This window comes from Neopelma chrysocephalum, unplaced genomic scaffold, assembly GCF_003984885.1.
Source record: "Neopelma chrysocephalum unplaced genomic scaffold, ASM398488v2 Primary Assembly neopelma1_71, whole genome shotgun sequence".
In the NCBI taxonomy this organism is placed as follows: domain Eukaryota; kingdom Metazoa; phylum Chordata; class Aves; order Passeriformes; family Pipridae; genus Neopelma; species Neopelma chrysocephalum.
The window spans coordinates 15,639,927-15,658,955 of record NW_020897731.1 but is presented as its reverse complement, the minus strand read 5'-3'; the positions used below and the strand labels follow the sequence as shown (position 1 = coordinate 15,658,955).

At 40.6% G+C, this 19,029-nt stretch overlaps 1 protein-coding gene across 3 annotated transcripts in view; it reads right to left on the bottom strand.

The window, feature by feature from the left end:
- Window positions 1–7,205: 7,205 nt before the first annotated feature.
- Window positions 7,206–19,029, bottom strand: part of LIMCH1 (LIM and calponin homology domains 1) — a 180,999-nt gene continuing 169,175 nt past the window's right edge. For all 3 annotated transcript variants that reach the window (XM_027686325.1, XM_027686327.1, XM_027686326.1), the window contains 5 exons: window positions 17,851–17,974; window positions 16,459–16,536; window positions 13,821–13,929; window positions 12,825–12,927; window positions 7,206–10,264 (listed from right to left, as the gene is read on the bottom strand). In XM_027686325.1, coding sequence (XP_027542126.1) covers window positions 10,239–10,264; window positions 12,825–12,927; window positions 13,821–13,929; window positions 16,459–16,536; window positions 17,851–17,974 — 440 coding nt within the window. In that variant the 3' untranslated portion in view covers window positions 7,206–10,238. The remainder of the gene's footprint in view (window positions 10,265–12,824; window positions 12,928–13,820; window positions 13,930–16,458; window positions 16,537–17,850; window positions 17,975–19,029) is intronic.

The following is a 19,029-nucleotide window of genomic DNA, read 5'->3' as shown; positions in this document are numbered from 1 at the left end:
GAGAAACATATTTACGTGTTTAATTGTATTCCTGCTGTAAACAGATTGTAAGCATTCAAGATAAAGAGAGATATTGAGAAAACCAAGTACTGAGTGATAATTTTCCATCACAAACTGTTTATCTTTATCTCATTCAGTTATTTTGTCTACTTGACATGCAGCCGCATGTGAAAAAATATAGCTTTGAAATTATTGTACCACCTACATAAATCTGAACAGTATATATAAAGAAATGCAACACCTGTAGATGTCACTGTACATAATCATGCAGGCTTTTTTCCCAGATATAAACTCAATTACATAGACGACTTGCAGCTTTTACAAGTCAAAAGTTTTTTCCTTCCCCTTCACTTTTTCCACTGAAATGAATCACTGCAAAGGCAATGCCACCTCCTTTGGTGGCTCCTCTCTTTGGTTTTTCCAAAGGTTTCTCAGAAGTCCATTGTCTGCAAAGATGACTCAATGAGACAAGCCTTGCAAACCCAACCACCCTCTGGGTGAAGAACCTTTTTCTAATATCCAACCTAAACCTCCCCTGACACAACTTCAGGCCATTCCCTCAGGTCCTGTCAGTGGTCACCACAGAGAAGAGATCAATGTCTGTCCCTCTTTTTCTCCTCACAAGGAAGTTGCAATGAAGTCTCTCCTCAGTCCCCTCTTCTCCAGGCTGAACAGACCAAGTGACCTCAGCCGGTCCTCATATGGCTTCCCCTCAAGGCTCTTCACCATCTTTATTGCCCTCCTTTGGACACTCTTTAAGAGCTTCATATCTTTCTTATATTGTGGTGCCCAAAACTGTACACAATATTCAAGGGGAGGTCGCATCACTGCAGAGCAGAGCGGGACAATCACCTCCCTTGATGGGCTGGCGATGCTTTGCCTGATGTCCCCCAGGACATGATTGGCCCTCCTGGCTGCCAGGGCACTGCTGAATCATATTCAATTTGCCATCAACCAGGACGCCCAGGTCCCTTTCTGCAGCACTGCTTTCCAGCATCTCATTCCCCAGTCTGTATGTACATCCAGGCTTGCCCCATCCCAGATGCAGAATCCGGCACTTCCCCATGTTGAACTTCCTCTGGTTGGTGATTGCCCAGTGCTCTCATTTGTTGAGGTCTCTCTGCAGGGCCTTCCTGCCTTAGAGGGAGTCAACAGCTCCTCCCAGTTTTGTGTCATCTGCAAACTTGTTTAATATGCCTTCCAGTCCTGTGTCCAAGTCATACATGAAGATGTTGAAGAGCATAGGGCACAAGATAGAGCCCTGTGGAACCCTACTAGCGACAGATCACCAGTCTGATGTTACTCCATTCACTGTTACCCTCTGTGCTCAACCCATGAGCCAATTGTTCACCCACCACATTATGTGTTTATCCAGCTGTGTGCTGGACAGTTTGTCCAGAAGGATCCTCTGAGAGATAGTATCGAAATCTTTACTGAAATCCAAAAAGATTGCATCAGTTGGCTTCCCTTGATCAGCTAGGTGGGCTATCTTGTCATAAAAGGAAATCAGGTTGGATAAGCAGGACTTTCCTCTCAGGAAGCCGTGCTGGCTGTGACCAATGACTGCGTTGTCTTTCAGGTGTTTTTCAATAATTTCCAGAACAATCTTCTCCATAACTTTACCAGGCACTGAAGTGAGACTGACAGGCCTGTATTTTTCAGGTCCTCCTTCGTGTCTTTCTTGAAAATTGGGACAATATTCACCAGCTTCCAGTCAGCTGGGACCTCTCCAGATTCCCAAGACCACTCAAAAATCATCGAGAGAGGTTTTGTGATTATATCAGCCAGCTCTTTGAGGATTCTTGGATGAATCCTCTCAGGCCCCATAGATTTGTAGGGATCCAGCTGGGGTAGCAGATTCTGCGCAATTTCAGAGTTGACTGGGAGTTGATCATTCTCGCAGTCATGGTCCTGCATCTCAGAGCACTGAGACGCTCTTGGTCCATCATCTGAGTTGAAGACAGAGGCAAAGAAAGCATTAAACACCTCTGCCTTGTCTCTGTCTCTGTTTGTTAGGTGACCATCCTCATCCTGGAATGGGCCGATGATATTTCTATACTGCCCGGGGAAGTGGTCACAGCACCAAGCCTAACAGTGTTCAAGAAGCATTCAGATGATACTCCCAGGCACATGATGTGACTCTTGGGGATGGTCCTGTGCAGGGCTAAGAGTTGGACTCGGTGATTCTTGTGGGTCACTTCCAACTCAGCATATTCTGTGATGCTGTGAAATGAAAGTTCAAGCACCATCCTCTTCTGTACAGAGCACAGTGCAGTGAGGACATCAGTTAGCTGTGACAATTCACTGCTCTGCATTGCTTCCAGGCAGGGACACGCCTGGCCCCATACTGCAGAACATTGTGGTAGATGGACTGCCACCACAGGCAAAAAAGTCAGTTGTCATGATTTTTGTTGAAAATTGCTTTTAGTTCCAATTATCAAACCACATGAACTTATACTGTCAAGTGAAATATTCTTTTACATTACTCAGAGAAAAAAAAATTAAAATTGCCTGTTTGCATTTTCTCTCCCCTGGTTGTATGAGTTCCTCTGCATCCTCACCTCTGCCTTTGGAATGTCTCTCGCTCAGTTAGAGAGCATTACCAGGTAAGGCATGGCCTTGGGAGAAATGGTGGCACTTCCTTTGCAAATGGTAAAAATGAGCATGTGTTGAGGGCAATGAATTTGGGAGGGCTGGAGGTAGTGCTTTTCTTTTCCCTTTGGGACTCTTGGTGAAGCAGTTGAAACTTTTCTGGTCTTAGCATCATGTCTGAAGTCAAGGGAAGGTTCATGGGGAAAATAAATAGAAGTAAGACGAGTTCCTTAAAAATACTTTGTCCTCTCCCCCTGACAAAAAATAGGGAGGAACCATCAGATAGTTTATTTTGGGCTTTTTTGGGGTAAGAACAAAGACCCAGTGAATTGCAGAGTTTGAGAGAGAGAAGAACAACATGCCACCTGTTCATTCTGACAGGGATGTTCCTATGTTTCTTTGGGATCTGAAATGAAGTGACTTGAGGTGGAGTTCTGTTCTATTTTCTTTGAAAGAGGCAAATTGGAAGTAATCTTTTTTAATTATTATTAGGCTGTCTCTAAATGAGCTTGTGGTTGTTTTTGCCACTTACCTAGACAACAAAACATGGTAACAAAAGTGGACTTGGGAGAACCAAGGGTAAAGAGACAAACACTTCAATAGCATTAGAACCTGCACCTCCTGGGGAAAAGGTTAAAAAACCCAGTAGAATCATAAGACCATGACGAAGGAAAAATTGTGTATGCAAAACTGTAAAACACAGAGACGGAAAAAGCATTTTATTGATGAAAAACTATATGGAGGACCAGGAAAAATGGAAGTCACAGCTGGTGTTCCTGGAGAGAAAGGACAAGGATTCTGTGGATGGTGGGGTCCAAATACTTTCTCCCCTGTAAGGATGCTACAAAACATCCTAAACGTTCTCAGACACAACACCACCACAAGACTCCTAAAGAAGACACTGACAAAAGGCCTAAAAGAGCAGGTCAGAAACAGAGAAGAAACCATTAATCAGCCCATGATTACTACAATCCCAGGGTGGAAAGAAATTGGGAAAAACTTATAAAAAGAAACTTCCTAACTATCCCCACCTGCAGAAACCCATCTAACTTCACTTGGTCTCACTACAGCAACGCACGGGCGCAGTCCCATCCGCTGCTGGGAGCCAGACCCTCTGGGCAAAGGCAGCTGGGCACGTGAAGCAGTGGCCCAAGAGGCTGCCGCCCTGCTTACAGGGGGCTCCAGCCGCTGCCTGGACCGCAAAGTACCCAGGACTCCAGGGCACTGGCCCTGACTCTCAGGGGGACCTTGGGCCCAAAGGCCCACGGAGGCTCCTTCTTTCTGATTCGGGAGAGATCCCGCTCCCTGCTACCGGGATGGTCGCACTGCACAGGCTGCCAGCTGAGGGAGTACAAAGGCTCCCAGTCCCGGACCCTGCTTACAAGCGAATCCACACCCCGGGAACCACAGAGCTTGGCCTTCCTCCGAGGACAGGGAGGGCACACCGTGAGCACTGCTCTCTTCCAGTTTAAACCCACAGGACCAGAAAGGGCACCAAAAAGCATAAAATATTTTTTAAATTCCTTAAAAATGTCAATTCATGAAACAGGTCAGAGAGCTCAGTTTCACTCTCAGGTTGGTGATGTTATCATGTGTCAGTCAGGAAAAATTTTAAACTAAGACTTGTGTAGCACAAAGTCCAACACAGAAATCCCACGCTGCAATCTAATGCAGTTTAATACGTTAGTATTACAATAGACCATACAGATGCCAAATCGTTCACCAGAACTCATTTTTTTCTAAGAGAAGTTTGTAATTAGACTAAAACCCATTTAACCCGTTTACATTTAACATCCTTCGGAAAAATAACCCCTTTGTTCTCACATGGCAGGAAAGTGCATTTGGAGGTGACACCTTCAATCTGAGCGGTAAGGACATACTGTTATATTGAAGACTAGTGTAACACCTCCTTGGAGTTGTGCACTTTCACAGAGTTTTATGAACCACTCCAAAGGCAACCAAAGAGCACTTGGTCATTGAGAAGAGGGGACACCCATGACAAGAAAGGTCCCTGAAAGTCTAGGTCCGAGTCCAGGTCTCTGGAACAACAGATCTGGCATTACTACAGGTAGTTTCCAGAGATGTGGATGGCATGTCTCTGTTCCTGTGCTTGTCACTGGAGTGATTTTGTCTAATGGATATGATAGACAAAAGGAACTTTTAAAATCTTGCTTTCTTCTTCTGTTTGATAAATTCTGTTATTCCAAAGAAAGATTTGCAGTTCGGTAGCTTTTGGTTTAGTTTCTAGACCTGTGCAGGCTTCTGCAGGTTTTAAACAGCAAGTTATCTGCTTAGAAAAAAATGCATCTGTGAACTATGGATGTGGAATTAGCTAAGAGAATTTGCAGTGCATCACATGCAGTGAAGCAGATAAACTCTATGGATGAGTTAACAGTGACTTATAAGATTGTCTTAAATAATGGATTTTTTTTTTCCTAAATGGCTCAAAACTCCATATGCTTTGGGGTTTAGCTAGCTCCACTAGCTACTCTTGTAGAGCATGGAATATTCCATAAGGTCTACAGAGCAGCAGCTACAGCCTTTCAGAAAGGTAAGCATCCTTCTTACATGTTTAACTCATGGTACATTTATAACAAAGATGAACAAGAAAATAGACCCCCCCCCCCATGTATTATGGGAAAAGTCACATCCCACCCTGTACCTTTGATCTCTTTTTTTTGGGCTCTTATTGCTTGCAAAACTTGAGCAGCTTCCAGTTTAGTCATTTCCCCTTATCAGGAAATTCAGATAAAATTACATTCCTACCGGAGGCTTTTAAAAGTATAGATGTGTCCTGTCTGCCTTTACAGGAGATATATTTTACTGGCATCTTTTTTTCCCAGCCCATCGGTGCCATCTGCTCACTTCCAGTGCCCACAACCCGTTCTGACTTTCATTGCAAGTGTGTCTCTGAACATGAGCATTTTGTCATCTTGTTCCCCAGTTACCCAGCCTGGTAAGGGGAAGTAAAGCAGGGTGAGCCCCACTCTGCAAAGTTTATTAAGTAAGTACTTAACCAGCTTCCCAGTATCAGGAAGGGGATATATCTGAGACCAAATCTTTGCTAAATTGGGCAGCAATAACTGTACCTAAAGCTAATTTTCTAAACAAAGTGGTAGCTGCCTGCTTTCAACTATCCCCCAGAAGAGCTCTGGATAAGGATCAATGCTCACAAAATAAGCAATAAGACAGATCATGGTAGGAGAAAGAGGAGGGATGGAAGCATCACACCTGGACAGGGTGCGGAGGCACACAGAGGTCTCCTGGGGGAGCTGGCACACATTCCTCTTTGCCTGGGGTATCCTCTGCTCCAATGTCTGAACATCAGCTGTAACAGCCCACTCCTCTCCTCCAACACCTCCTATTTGTTTCATATGCCCTCAGCTTCATCCCACTGCTTGACAAGCCAATGTCCTCTCCTGGGGCATGCCAAGGCCCTGTTAACACAGGAGTTTCTCTTGGGGTTCTCCTAGGAGCCTGTGCTACCTGAAGACAAAAGTGAGCAGGTGACACAAACCTCCTTTTATAAGGTTTGTGAAATTATTTTGGCATTAGATCAGTGCTGGAGGAGTGCACCCCCATTGGTGCCCTTTTAGGATCATAAATGATTCTATGCAGATCAGAGCTGCTGGGTCACATTCACCAGAAAACAAAAATAATATTACAAAAAATCATAACAGGATTTCCACCATTTTTCTTGGCTTTTAAGGGTCACAAGCAGCATTTGTCTGGGTGCCCAGGAACCTTGGTGCAGAGCTGCTGGAGCAGAAATTGGTGCCTGACTGCCTCCAAATCCAGCCTCAGAGCAACCTCCAGTGGCAGTGAGCTGTTCCTGCAGACAGGGCACCAATGGCACTGCCGGGAATCTCAGCATGCCTTTGCCACCACAGAGAATGCTGTCCAGAGATGGACATACAGATATAATGTAAGACCACTACCATCGCTACTAAGACACCAGATTAAAAATTAATTAATTTAAAAAATTAAATTGTCAGTACTTCCCCATGACTCATCTAACAGCCAAGATGCACTCTTGGCACAAACCCAAACCCATCATCCACTTAAGACCCAATTAAAAGGAAGAAGAAGAGGCAGTTATTAGTTTAAAGTTTTGTATGAACTTTCTGCTTCTGACAGAACAAGTTACACACTTGTTGATATTCAAGAATTAGTGAGATATCTCAGCACATGCAAAACTAAGCACAAACTTAAGGATCTTTGCTACGTGGAAATGGAATAAACCACTCATATATTTAGCATTGCCATATATAAAGTGCTTTGTTGAGGGAAAGTCTGAACTACAGTCCACCAACACTGATGAAAGTTCTGAGAACTTTGGGTTTGACTCATAGAAAGCCTTCTCTGCTCACCTTTGTCATGATAGGCACATGTGCTCTTGTGAATACTGGACTACAGCTTACAGTGGCAACCCACAGTGTATTTTCTCATTTCGACCACGTCTTTTTTTATTGTCTCATCTCATATACTAAGTCTTGGCGAACATAGCTTGGCTTAGCCTACCCCAACCAAGCAGAAGCCTCTACTCTGCAATTCAGATTTACAGACACATCGCATGCAATAGAAGTTAGTTACAGTAAGTAAAATCAATTCCATCAAAGGTAATCAACATTTTATTTATAAACATACATTTACTATAAAAGCTGTTGCATTTTAGACAAGATTTCCTAATTTCCAGAGGCATTTTAGAATAAATAAAATAAAGATTAGCATAATTGGTATTCAACATTAACCCCAGCTAGGACAGCAATCCTCGTCCCTGAATGGACATGCAGATAAGGATGGTCCCCTTCTGGTTCACCAACCTTTAGGACATTCATTGAGAACTACAGATGTACTGCATCAATAACACTACATAGCAAGAGTAAGGAAAAATACACCATGGAAAATGGGCTTGTAAAATACAGATGGGTTATGACACCTGTTCAGGTTTTCTGAAATAGTACGAGGCTAAATAAATTCCAAAAGATCTAAAACCCATTACATATATTGTATTTGCTTATTAATAATAAATCATTTATGCAACAAATACATTTATATTGTGGTTCAAATGTAGGAAAGTGTTATTTTTTTCTGTGCTCACAGTTCCTGATTAGCAATGTATCACATTTATGTGTTTAAACTGGAAAAAAAAGGAAAAACAATCTTAGCCTGAATGAATTTACCATGTATTCCGAAGATTCCGAAGGGAATATAAAATTAAACATAAGCTGTTGGCAAGCACAATTTAGAAAACTGTTGAAATTATTCTGTGCTGGTGAACAGATGTTCATTAGTGGGAAAAATCTTCGTTGTCGAACACTGCTTCATTTTGCTTTACATACAATCAACTTTGCTAAAACATGCATACATGAAACTAATTGATAGACACTGGGATCAATTTCTAAGCAACTCCAGAGACCCACTGGTGTGTCTGCAGTGTGATGCAAACCCCCACCCCTTGCCCATGCACTTTATGCCAACCATGGTTCTAAGCCTTTTGGGCACTTTACCTCCTCTATGTGAATGAGAAGCAGATCTAACCTCTGTGACAACCAGCCCTTTTTATACACTTGGGGACCGATTTGCACATCTAACTCTATCACATGGGTGAAGCAGCGATAGTGACTCATACCAGACAGACACACAAGCATGCATGGTCTTGTTTAAAAATTAGGTTCAGACATCATATATTCACATATCCTTAATGCAGCGCATGGAGTTATAGAGATGTACCAAGTCAGTTACAAAATCTGTTTCTCAAATTTTCATGTTACACATTCTTTGCGGGAAAATGTTACAATGACCACATGCAAAGAGTAAGCATCTTCATTATTAAAACCCTTTAACAGTAAATCATGCAGGTTGTTGATCAAAATATTGGATATCACTTTTAGTTCCAAAACATTTGTCTGACTTATTTTATTTTTACTTAAAAATATTCCCCGGGTGAATTCCATAAAGGACTTCAGCTTGTTGGATTTATTGCATCCCTAAGTCATTGCTGACTGTGTGCAACAGCTTCGCATTTTCTAAGGCACAATAGTAAGGAAGTAACATGTAACTTTCCAGCAGATAGTCACAATGTCCTCCAACAACATCATTGCATGTGGGTATTCAATGACACGCAGTTTTGCATGGTTATGTAACTCATATGCAAGCAACTGTCTAGCATTTGAATAAATAATTGCTACCTAGAGAAAACCTCAAAATTATTGCTTCCCTAATAACTATTTAATTTCCATTTACCAACACATCAAAGGACAACAGATATGCACATAGTTAAAAGAAACCTCCATTTAGATTTATCACAGTTTTAAGGCAGAACAAGTAAATTTTTTCCCTCCGTTTTAAGATGTATAATGAACAGCTAAAACGGGATATTTCCAGTAACAGTTCACCAAAAAGTGCTAGGATATTTTACAGATGCAACATGTTCCCTAACTTTTTTATTTTATTGTAGATAACTGCTGAACTGCTGTTTCAATGAGCTGCTGGATCGCTTCAGTAAGGAGCACATGCCTAATGAAAGAGCACAAAGGAAAACTGTCCCAAACACAGGCAAGTTAGTTTTTCTGCCTGTTGCTGTCAGCCTCCTCCCTGCCTGCTTTCCACACTCTTGGCTTTTGCTGACTTATTTTGGGTGGATGGCTCAAGGCTGTCTAATTCTGAGCTCTGGGGAGAACCCAAACCAAATGTGTTTCTCTGCACTAGATTTCAACCAAGTGCAATATTTGCAAGTGAATGAGCAGACCTCAAACCAACGTGAACCCTTGATTAGCAATTTACATGCCAAAGAGAAAAGCTTCACCATAGTATCAAACTGCAGCGCAGAGACTCACAACTCAGCTGGGTCTCCCCCACATCATCTTTCACTGAGTTTAGCAACAACACAGGCTGCTGAACTTAGTAAGAAGGATTGCTCCTGATGGGAATCTTGCCGTGGTTAACGGTATGCAGTCTTTAGGTTTAATGAAGGAATCTTTATTTGAGAGAATATTAAGCTATAGTCATGAACATTACTTGAGGTACACAAACAAAAAATCCTATCGCTAAAGGTGCAATAATTTATTTATATAACTCCTACCCTCCACTGAAGGTAATATAAACACAAAATGCTTCAGAATTACAGGATGTATTATCAAACTAGTCTCTGTATAAAAAAAGTTATAGCTTCAGTTATAACAGAGAGGTCGTGCTGTGATGTTTAGTTGCTTTTCAAATGCACTGATTAGATACTATCTTAAAATTACTTCTCATTTTGAATTGGCATATTCTATAAAGGTTCTGTAAACTTAAACTTTTTAATTCCTAGAAATATTAAAACAAAACAGCTTTATTGCATGTTTATTTTCTTATTACTTTCAAAAGGACAAGGTAACAGACTGGAAATCATAAGCATACCTGAAAGGTGGGATTTTTTTTTTTACTACTTAGGCTTTGCCTTCCCAAACATGGTCATACATATTTTGCAAAAACCAACATATTGCATTTCAAAGGAGCAGGTGCAGCTTTTTTGTGAGTTTTTAAAAACGAGATGAGAGCCATCATGTCCATGGATTCAAGCTTTTACAAGTGATTGTCTGGAGGCAGCCGATACATACGAGAAGAGAGTTCCTTCTTGAAAGTTATTAGGACTGAAAGTCATGTCACAATGTAGTTGGCTGTCCAGCGGCTGGGTAAAACAAAACCAAAACAAACCATTTGTTGACAAATTTTGACAAACAAATATAGACTTTTCCTCACATGATCTCTACAGTTCAAAAAATTGCATCTGGAATTATGTATTATTTGTGCCCTGATTTTTCTTCCTCCCGCAGAGTTGGGGCACTAACTACAAAGAAGGATTCAGCATAACTCCAATGGAAATGTATATTCCTTGCCATGTGATGAATGCATTTCGCATGAACTTTTATTTTATTTTACTCCCAAAGTACTTGTGGGTTTATTTGTTTCGTTTTAGGCTCTGCAGTGGCAAAATAGTCAAGCAAAAGGTTGATGAGTCATCTTCAGCTGTGCCTAGTTTGTGTTACATGGTAATACAGACCCCTTGTGTTAATTGGCCATATAGGGAATCTCATGAATTTACTTTTTGCATTTGACTTTGACACTCACAAACCTGTAACTATTCCCCGTATTTGACATTGAATACTGAGTTTCCTTCCTTGTGAGGTTCTGTTGTACAGAAACAATGTACCAGTAAAACTCCACCCACTTTTATCTGAAAAACAGAAATATTTTGAACCCTGAACCACTACATAATCTTTAATACTTTTCTCAAGATTTTTGATGATTTATTTTGAAAAGAATCATCCACATTTTAAAATAAGTTTCTGGCAGCCAAAATATTTCATTGAGTCCATAAGCATCTTAAACCAATACTGATTAATTCTGGGTTGGTCAGAGACTGTCAGTTGTGCACATTGCTGCACAGGTTTTCAGATGCAGCCATGTGGGCGGAAGGTACAAGCCATGCAATCAACCAACTGATTTTACATTTTGCACCGCTATTCCCAGAACTCAAAGGCAAAACACTGGTATTGCACCAATTCCTTCTGCATTTCAGGTGTGCAGTCCATCAAATTTTAGTTAAAAATCAGAAACTAGCCATATATGCAGTTCTACCAAAATCACACAGAATCCCTTTGAATTGTCAACAACAATCAGTGTAACTTAAATTCAACTAACTGAATTTTGAGATTTTTGCATGAGGAGTGAACACATAAGGAAGAGGCAATTTGTAGTAAAAAAGACAGATCCCTTGCCATTATTATTCTTCAGGATCTATACATTTCCTCAAAACCTATTCCCTCTGTCATGGACCTGCTTACCATTCTGCTAGGTACGTAAAATGCAAAACATTACTGCATGAAACACTGTACACAGCTCTGTAATGCATTTTCTAGCAACATTGCTGTACAAATGATGATGGAGAGGGTGATTTCTACAGAATATAAGATGATAAATAATTTATTTGAGCCTTCATCTATCCTTAAGGGACCTCAATTTTTTTTTTAAAGCAAAAAGGATTAAGAAGAAAAGGAAATTATGACTTTTACCACCTTCCCCTCTTTTTTGTGTAAAGATGGATGTGCAAATCTGCATTTTACAGTCAAGATCCCATCCACATGAGGAAGGTTTACAGTATCAAGCCTGAAGGAGAAAAGCTATTTCTAAATATGTCAGGTTAAATAACTAATAAAAAGTTGCTAACATTTCTTAGCAGAATTTAAAAAACAAAAATCACCAAAGAAATGGTTATACAATAGCACCCTCTAGCTCTGCTGGTGGGGAAATATCTCTTTCCCGAAGCATTAAAGAAAACGTATCTATTCTTGTTCTGCACAGTATATGGAGGTACCTTTCCTACTCCTGGATTTTTACAGCCACTGCTTTTGAGAGAGGAGCAGGGAAATATTAAGCGAAAAGAGCTCTATATTTCCACTTATCACTTGGAACTGAAGGCAGTGAATATACTCAATAGCATTTAACAGGAAGACAACGATTACTCCTGCTGTTTTTTCTTGCATCTTACTGTTTTCCACAAAGTGGAAGCCAGCATGAGCACTGCCCATCTCATATCACTGTGACATCAGTGTGAAGCTGAAATGCTCTAGTAATTTGGTATCAGTCACAGAAATCCAGGACTCAGAAGGACATTCAGATGACCTGCTCTAAGGCAGAAAAATGCATCAAGTCTTTTTCTGACATGCAATTGTCTGTCTCATTCTTCAAAATCAATGGCATTCAACACTATTTAGAACATGTCTGGGGATGCCACCACAAGGAATTACTATGAGTTACAGAATGTTCTTAATATTTCACATGACCATTTTGTCTGCAAAAGGGAGGCCTTGAAGACATAAAAAACAGGAACTTCTCCAAACACAGCCAAGGGTCCTACATCTAGTAAAATTATCTATATTTTCTCACATGATGTGAGAGATCAGCCTCCAGGTCATACAATGCATGCACATAGTGTAGGAGTTTATATTTATGCACAGAAACAGCCTTTAAGTCTAATACTGCTGAACAGAGATCCTTTGGGCAAAATTTAATGGGCATGGAAACCTTTTTTGATAAGAGAAAACAATTAAAATGGTATGGGAAGGTTCCTATTCCCATGGCAAAGTTATGCCTGAGCGTCAAAGCCGGAGGAGACAAATCCACCTGTTAAAATCATGGCAACAGTAGTTTTAGAGTTCCTTATCCTTCGGACAGGATTTGGTACTTACTTCTGGATCGGATATAACAATCATTGCAGTTAAGAAGACCATTTCTAATCCTGACATCTGTCCCACTCGCTGCGTCTCCCAGCTGTCCCTTGCAAATGCCACACTGTCAGTTGAAGAACAAAGAAAGTAAGAGAGACCATGACCTAATGTCATAACTCTTCCCAACTTTTTACTTCTGTTTCAGTAGTTCTTGGAACAGTGAGAAAAAACACCCTCCTAGAACCCAGCCCATAGTCCTGGGGAACACTGGGGAACAAATCAGTGAGAGGGTTTTTTTTACAGTCAAAAGTGTTTACGACTTGATTTCAGCAGCCTCCACTTATACAGAAGTGAAGTCTAGTGATTCTAAGGGACATCTGATTTTAAGGTTGCATTTTGGAGTCAGCCCAGTTGTGATAGATAAAGCTTAGAGAGACCAGAGGTTTAATTTGGGTAAATGTCTAAAACCAAAAAAGGTTTCACAAATGTCTGGTATCACTTGGGCCAGAGATAATGGAAATGGACTTTCTGAGTTCTCTAGAGAACACTTTGAGTTATTTCCAAACTCAAACACTCAAGAACAGTCAAGAAGTATTTCTGTTGAGAAGTCCAGTGAAAGCCAGACTACATCATATTCATTTCACAGTCAAAGCTTTCCAACCACGGGTCAGATCAAAGATGGCTTTGGGACTGACCATGTTTTTGGAAGGAAAAAACCCAACAACAACAACAACAACAACTTACAATAGGGAAATTATATGATGCTTCCCCTGTAAGTGTGGAAGCTAAGTTTGCTTGCTCGATCAGAGGTTTTAGTCCAATTAACGTCTGACCGCAAAATAACATATTAGTTGCGTTATTTCCACTTCTTTACAAACAAACACAAACAGACCTACATATGAAATATGTAAATCCGCTGGTCCTCTCATTTTCAATTTCACATCTACAGCCCTCAATATACTTTCTACTTGCACTGTGCATGACTTGAGATTTTTCTTAATAAAGCAAGAGACATACCCTGAAGCACTGAATATGGAAATAAAGACCGAGTGTTTCAATAATCATGGCAGCTCCTTTTCCAAGAGGGAGCCCACAGGTAGAACAAAGCTTCTTTCCGCTGACAGACCTAGGAGACAAACATGGCTTTAAGAAAACAGCAACTGATGCTAAAATGGAACCAAATGTTTCGACAGGTTTATGGAGAGGGACAGGACGAGAAGAAGAAGCACTGGGGCAGGGGGTTCATGTGAATACACTCTGAGCCTTCAGCCATGTTACTGAGTCTGCCTTGCAGACAAGCAAGCAAAGGATTTAAAATGCTTGAATGCACAGCAGCTCAGACACATTTCCCCGCCAGTCTGTTGTGCTAGATCAAGGGAGATGCAAGCCTCTTAACAGAGGCCTGTGTGGCAGGGAACCATACTTGTGGACTCATAGACTCACAGAATGGTGAGGGTTGGAAGCAACCTTAAAGATCATTTAGTTCTAACCTCCCCTGCCATTGGCAGGGAACCTTCCACTAGACCAGGTTACTCAGAGCCTCATGCAACCAGGTCTACACCCCCAGCGACAGGGAGCCCACAACCTCAACGGGCAACCTGTTCCAGTGCCTCACCACTCTTATAGTAAAGGGTACCTAGACTTAGTCAATGCCACAGGAATCAAAGCAGATGTTCACACAAATTACCCAAGTCAGACTCCTAGCCTGGAAATTCATCAATTTTTTTGTAAATGGACTTGCTCACTGCAAGTCAGAAAATAGGGATGCTACTCTTGTACCTAAACAAGCTGGTGAAGTCAGCAGTGCAGTGTAACTGCAGTAGCACAGACCAGACACTGGCTAACTATTTTCAGTCTGTGCTGCTGCAGCTACATGTCAATTAGTATTACAACTACCTAGAGAAAAGCTGAAATTGGATCTCCATTTGCAATACAAAAAATACTTCAACTCGTTCCTTCAGCAGTCCCATCTAGACCTTTCCAGTCAATCTGCTGTTGGGTGACAGTTGGGGGAAAGTTCAGAGCCCCACAAATAACTGGTACCCTTTTTCATAATGGTTTTAATAGTAGTGCAGGTGCAGACTTCTATGTGTTTCATGTTCTTCCCTTCTCACCTGCCTGTCACCCTGCCAGAACTGATCATTAGTCTTGTGAGATGAACCTGAGACCAAAAGGGATCCCTTGTCATTATGTGTCATCCATGCTTTATTGATCCAGAGCTGAAACCAGGAGAGAAACTTTGCGATACTTCATGAGTTTTGAAAAGACGGTTTGATGAAATTGTACACAGATAAGCAAGTTTACAATGTTTTGCTTTAAGGTTTTGATGCAGCAACATAATAAGCCATTAACAGACACAGATCTGGACCGCAGCATGACAAAAAAGTCATTTTACAAAAAAAAAAAAAAACAAAAGAAAGAGAAAGAGAAATAGAAGCAGCACTCATCATAATTAGAGAACTGTCCTTGCTTGCATTTAATCCCTGTCACTCCTGAGTCCACCATGTACACAGACAGCACAGACACATCACTGTCTTGATCATTATTCCTTTTAGAATAACTTTTCTGTTTTTTTTACTCCCCTCCTACAACCTTAAGCATTCTGCTTCTATGTCATTCTTAAGTCCACCCCTGTTTTCACTTCTCCACTATCAAGAGTCATAAGAACAAGTTAAAGTGTTGGATTAAAGCATACAGCACTTTGGGAAATTTTTAAGAGTCTTCTAATGTTTTAGTGGAATAACTAATTACATTCCATCCATTATTTTCAAAACTAAGATTTATTTCAGGAAAAGATCTTGAAAAAGGATCTCAGATCAGAATATAGTTGCTAAATAATATGAAATAGCTATCACAACTAACTACCTATAACAAGAAATTATCTGCTATTTCACCAAAACTGCAGCTAAAATTAGAAAAACATAATTGTTCACAGAAAAAAATTTCAATAGTTTCATGTCAATGAAAGTGACATCAGAAGGAGGACTTTGCTATGAAATATGAAGAAAAATGTAATTTAAATAGAACAAAACCTTGTTCTGTTCTGTGTTGTATTAATTTATCCTATTTAATAAGTCAACTAATTTTAATATACCCCAAATTAGCAGTGATTCAATCAGGCTACAGTTAACATTTATTTAGAGTTGGTACACATAACTCACTAAAAGCTGCATAGATTGCTTGAGATATTTGAATCTCTAGGAGACTAGCATGAATGCAGATAAAATCAGCAAAAAAAGCAAAATGTGTTTCAATTTTGGAAATTAAAGGAAGAATTTCTTTTTAAATCAGCAAGTGTTGAAATGTCTAGAATATACCTTACTCCTGAGCATGTGACTATTCACAATTTGAACATCCTTTGGTTTAAGTGCTCTGAACTCAACTGCTTCCTTTGACTGACTGTCTCATTTCAATTTCACTGACATGCAAGAGTCCTACAGCTGCTTTCTGAACTGTGTTATTTGAAAACATAACAATAGTGCTGAAGCAGGCAAGAAGAGGAGCTACATGGTTATCCCACGGATGGTTATGAATTGCAACATTTAGAAAAATTAACAGTGCCTCCACATAATACTAATGCGATTTACACTGCAGCAGTTCACCAGTGACTACAAGATGCGTTTGGTCTGCAAAATTCCTTATTGACCTTTAGTACCTGTTGGGTGACTGACTCAGAGCAGCAGGAGAGCAGGGAGATGATGGCCCAGATCGGAAGTTCTCATGATAGCCTGCCCTGAAACACAGGAGAGAAGATGCATTACTACTGCTGAAGAACAATTAAAAGCAGGTTTTGTATGGAGAAATTCCAGCTGGTGAATTTCAGGATTCCCAGTCTAAAGACTTTATCTGAGGTAAAAAAGTTATAAATATTTGTCCATTGCCATTTTGATACAATGAAAAATAGCACACTATTTTTGGATCTGAGTCTTAGCCTGCTTGCTACTGGTCAATCAGGTAACTCACAAGGTGATGAGCCACGTGGAGACTCCTGTCCACTCCATCAGCCCAACATAGCAACTATCATGGTGAAGGAGGGTTAAGCCAAGCCACACCACACTGTACTTTCTGTTGGCCCTTTACTGAGTAAAAAAGCAGCTACCAACACTGAAAGGTGGTTTATTTGGATAATGGTTAATTTGTATGCATTCTACTCTGCAAGAGTCTGCTGAGAAGAAAAATGAATGGTTTTTGTTATCAGAAATCGTAGGATTGATTCAAACTCTCACTGATTAAAACTGTTTACAGATTAAATAACAGTTTTCTCAAACTTAACTACATGCACAAGCAGTTCTGAGGAATAGGTAATCAAATCTCAATCTACACTAGTTTTGACTGGATACAAGCTTCATAGAGGTAACACATTCTGCAGAACACTGTGTTCATATATATGCTAATGAAAACAGATGTTCCTTTCTCAATACATAGCTATGCTTTTTGTAAATATTAGGCAAGCAGATCCCTTATTTACCAAAAGAACTGGTGGTACCATTCAGTAAGGCTTACTCAAAAGCACAAGGCAAAGTAGCAGCAAAGCAAAAGACCTCACCAAAATTTACAGGAGAAAGAAAATACTAATCTTTATGTATCTTCTTTTAAAAGCTATAATCCCTAAAGGCCTCGAAAGTAGCAATCGACGTGTATTTGGAAGCTGGGGAATGAAGTTCTTGGATACCAACTTCAAAGAGGCAGACTCAACCTGACATTCCCACCCTGATATTTAGCTACTTACTAGCTATAAATGTTTGTCTCAGGAACTTAACAAAGTAAGCACATGAAAAGTAATGCAGATGAGTGCTTAAAGAGCTAAGGAGAAAGAAGAGTGAAGCAAGCAGAGGGTGTTCTCCCTCTTTAAATTATTTACGGAGGTGCCTGTAATGAGAAACAACGTAGATAAATGTTAGCAGTCTTGGTGGGAAAACCAGGAATCAAATGGGTCTTCACACTGCAGGACTAACGAAACTTAACCTAAAGAATGCTGAGCAGGAATACAAGGGAGAACAGAGCAAGGAGGACTTCTCAGTCTCTCCAATAACCTTTACTTTCTCACCTCCTTGCTTCCCCTGCAGAGCTTGGCTGCTGTCCCGCAGTCTGGCCTGAGAACGGTCTCTGCCGAATGTCCTCTGTGCGATGCGGAGATTGCTTTGTCAGCAACTGCTGATTCCAGGAGACATCTACAACGAGAGGTGAGGAAAACTCAGTATTTGAGGTAAATTTTGTTTTATTATTTTTATTTTATTGCTTTTGTCAATATTTATGGACCAGCATAGCTTGTGGACACCCCATAAAGATGACAAGATGTACTGTTACTTAAAACCAAACTTTGAGAAACTCCCACAAAATCAGAGACAGGCTCTGCTACATCAGAAGTCCTCTGTGGAACAATGTTCCTTTGCATTACCTTTACATACACTTCACCTACCCTGCTGCTGAATCTCAGTTTCTGAAGGGAGAAAGGGCAAGGTCAAACAGCTGTTCATGAATAACACTTGGGAAAATAAAGTATTGTTGTCATAATGAAGGAAGCACCAGAGACACTGAAACTTCTGTGGTGCCGGGGGATCCAAATTTCTCAATAACAAGAGTTAAGGGGACGGTGTTGTAATCACTACTGACAAACAGTAATTCCCTGGTAATTTCCTTCTCTGCTTCAGATGGTTGCCCAAGGCTCAGTGACAATAACAGCCTCCCAGTAGTATGCAGCGATCTGTGTGATGCCCAGGCAGCCAATCATCCCATCTTTGAGAAACAGTGCACCACCTGGATCCTTCAAGATGAATTTTGTGGCTCACAGGCTGGGGAGAAGCCTTACCCTGCTGTGCACCAACCAGTTGGCTTAGAGAATAAAAACTTTGCTGGGGTCTGTGAAAGGCCTGTTACCTAATTTTGATGTCAAGACAATAAAACCATGGTCCTGACTATTTAAGGGCTTAAGCAGAGAGCAAAGATGGGATGATTTAAGAGGCAAGAAAGGAACAGCCAGAATACTTGCAGGGGACCAAATTGTTGAAAAGAACCTAGAAAAACCCTGATTAGCAGAAGTAGTTAAAAACTGTCAAACCTGTGAAGTTTACTTAATCACTACTACAAATCCCCAAGGATATATTGCTGGGTAATATATTCTGCTTTTTTTTGAGCAACCCTTATCAAAGCACTAAGAATACAATAAAACTGAGACAAGGAAAGCAAACCTACTAAGTTTAATAAAGTGAATTTGCATTTGGAGCAA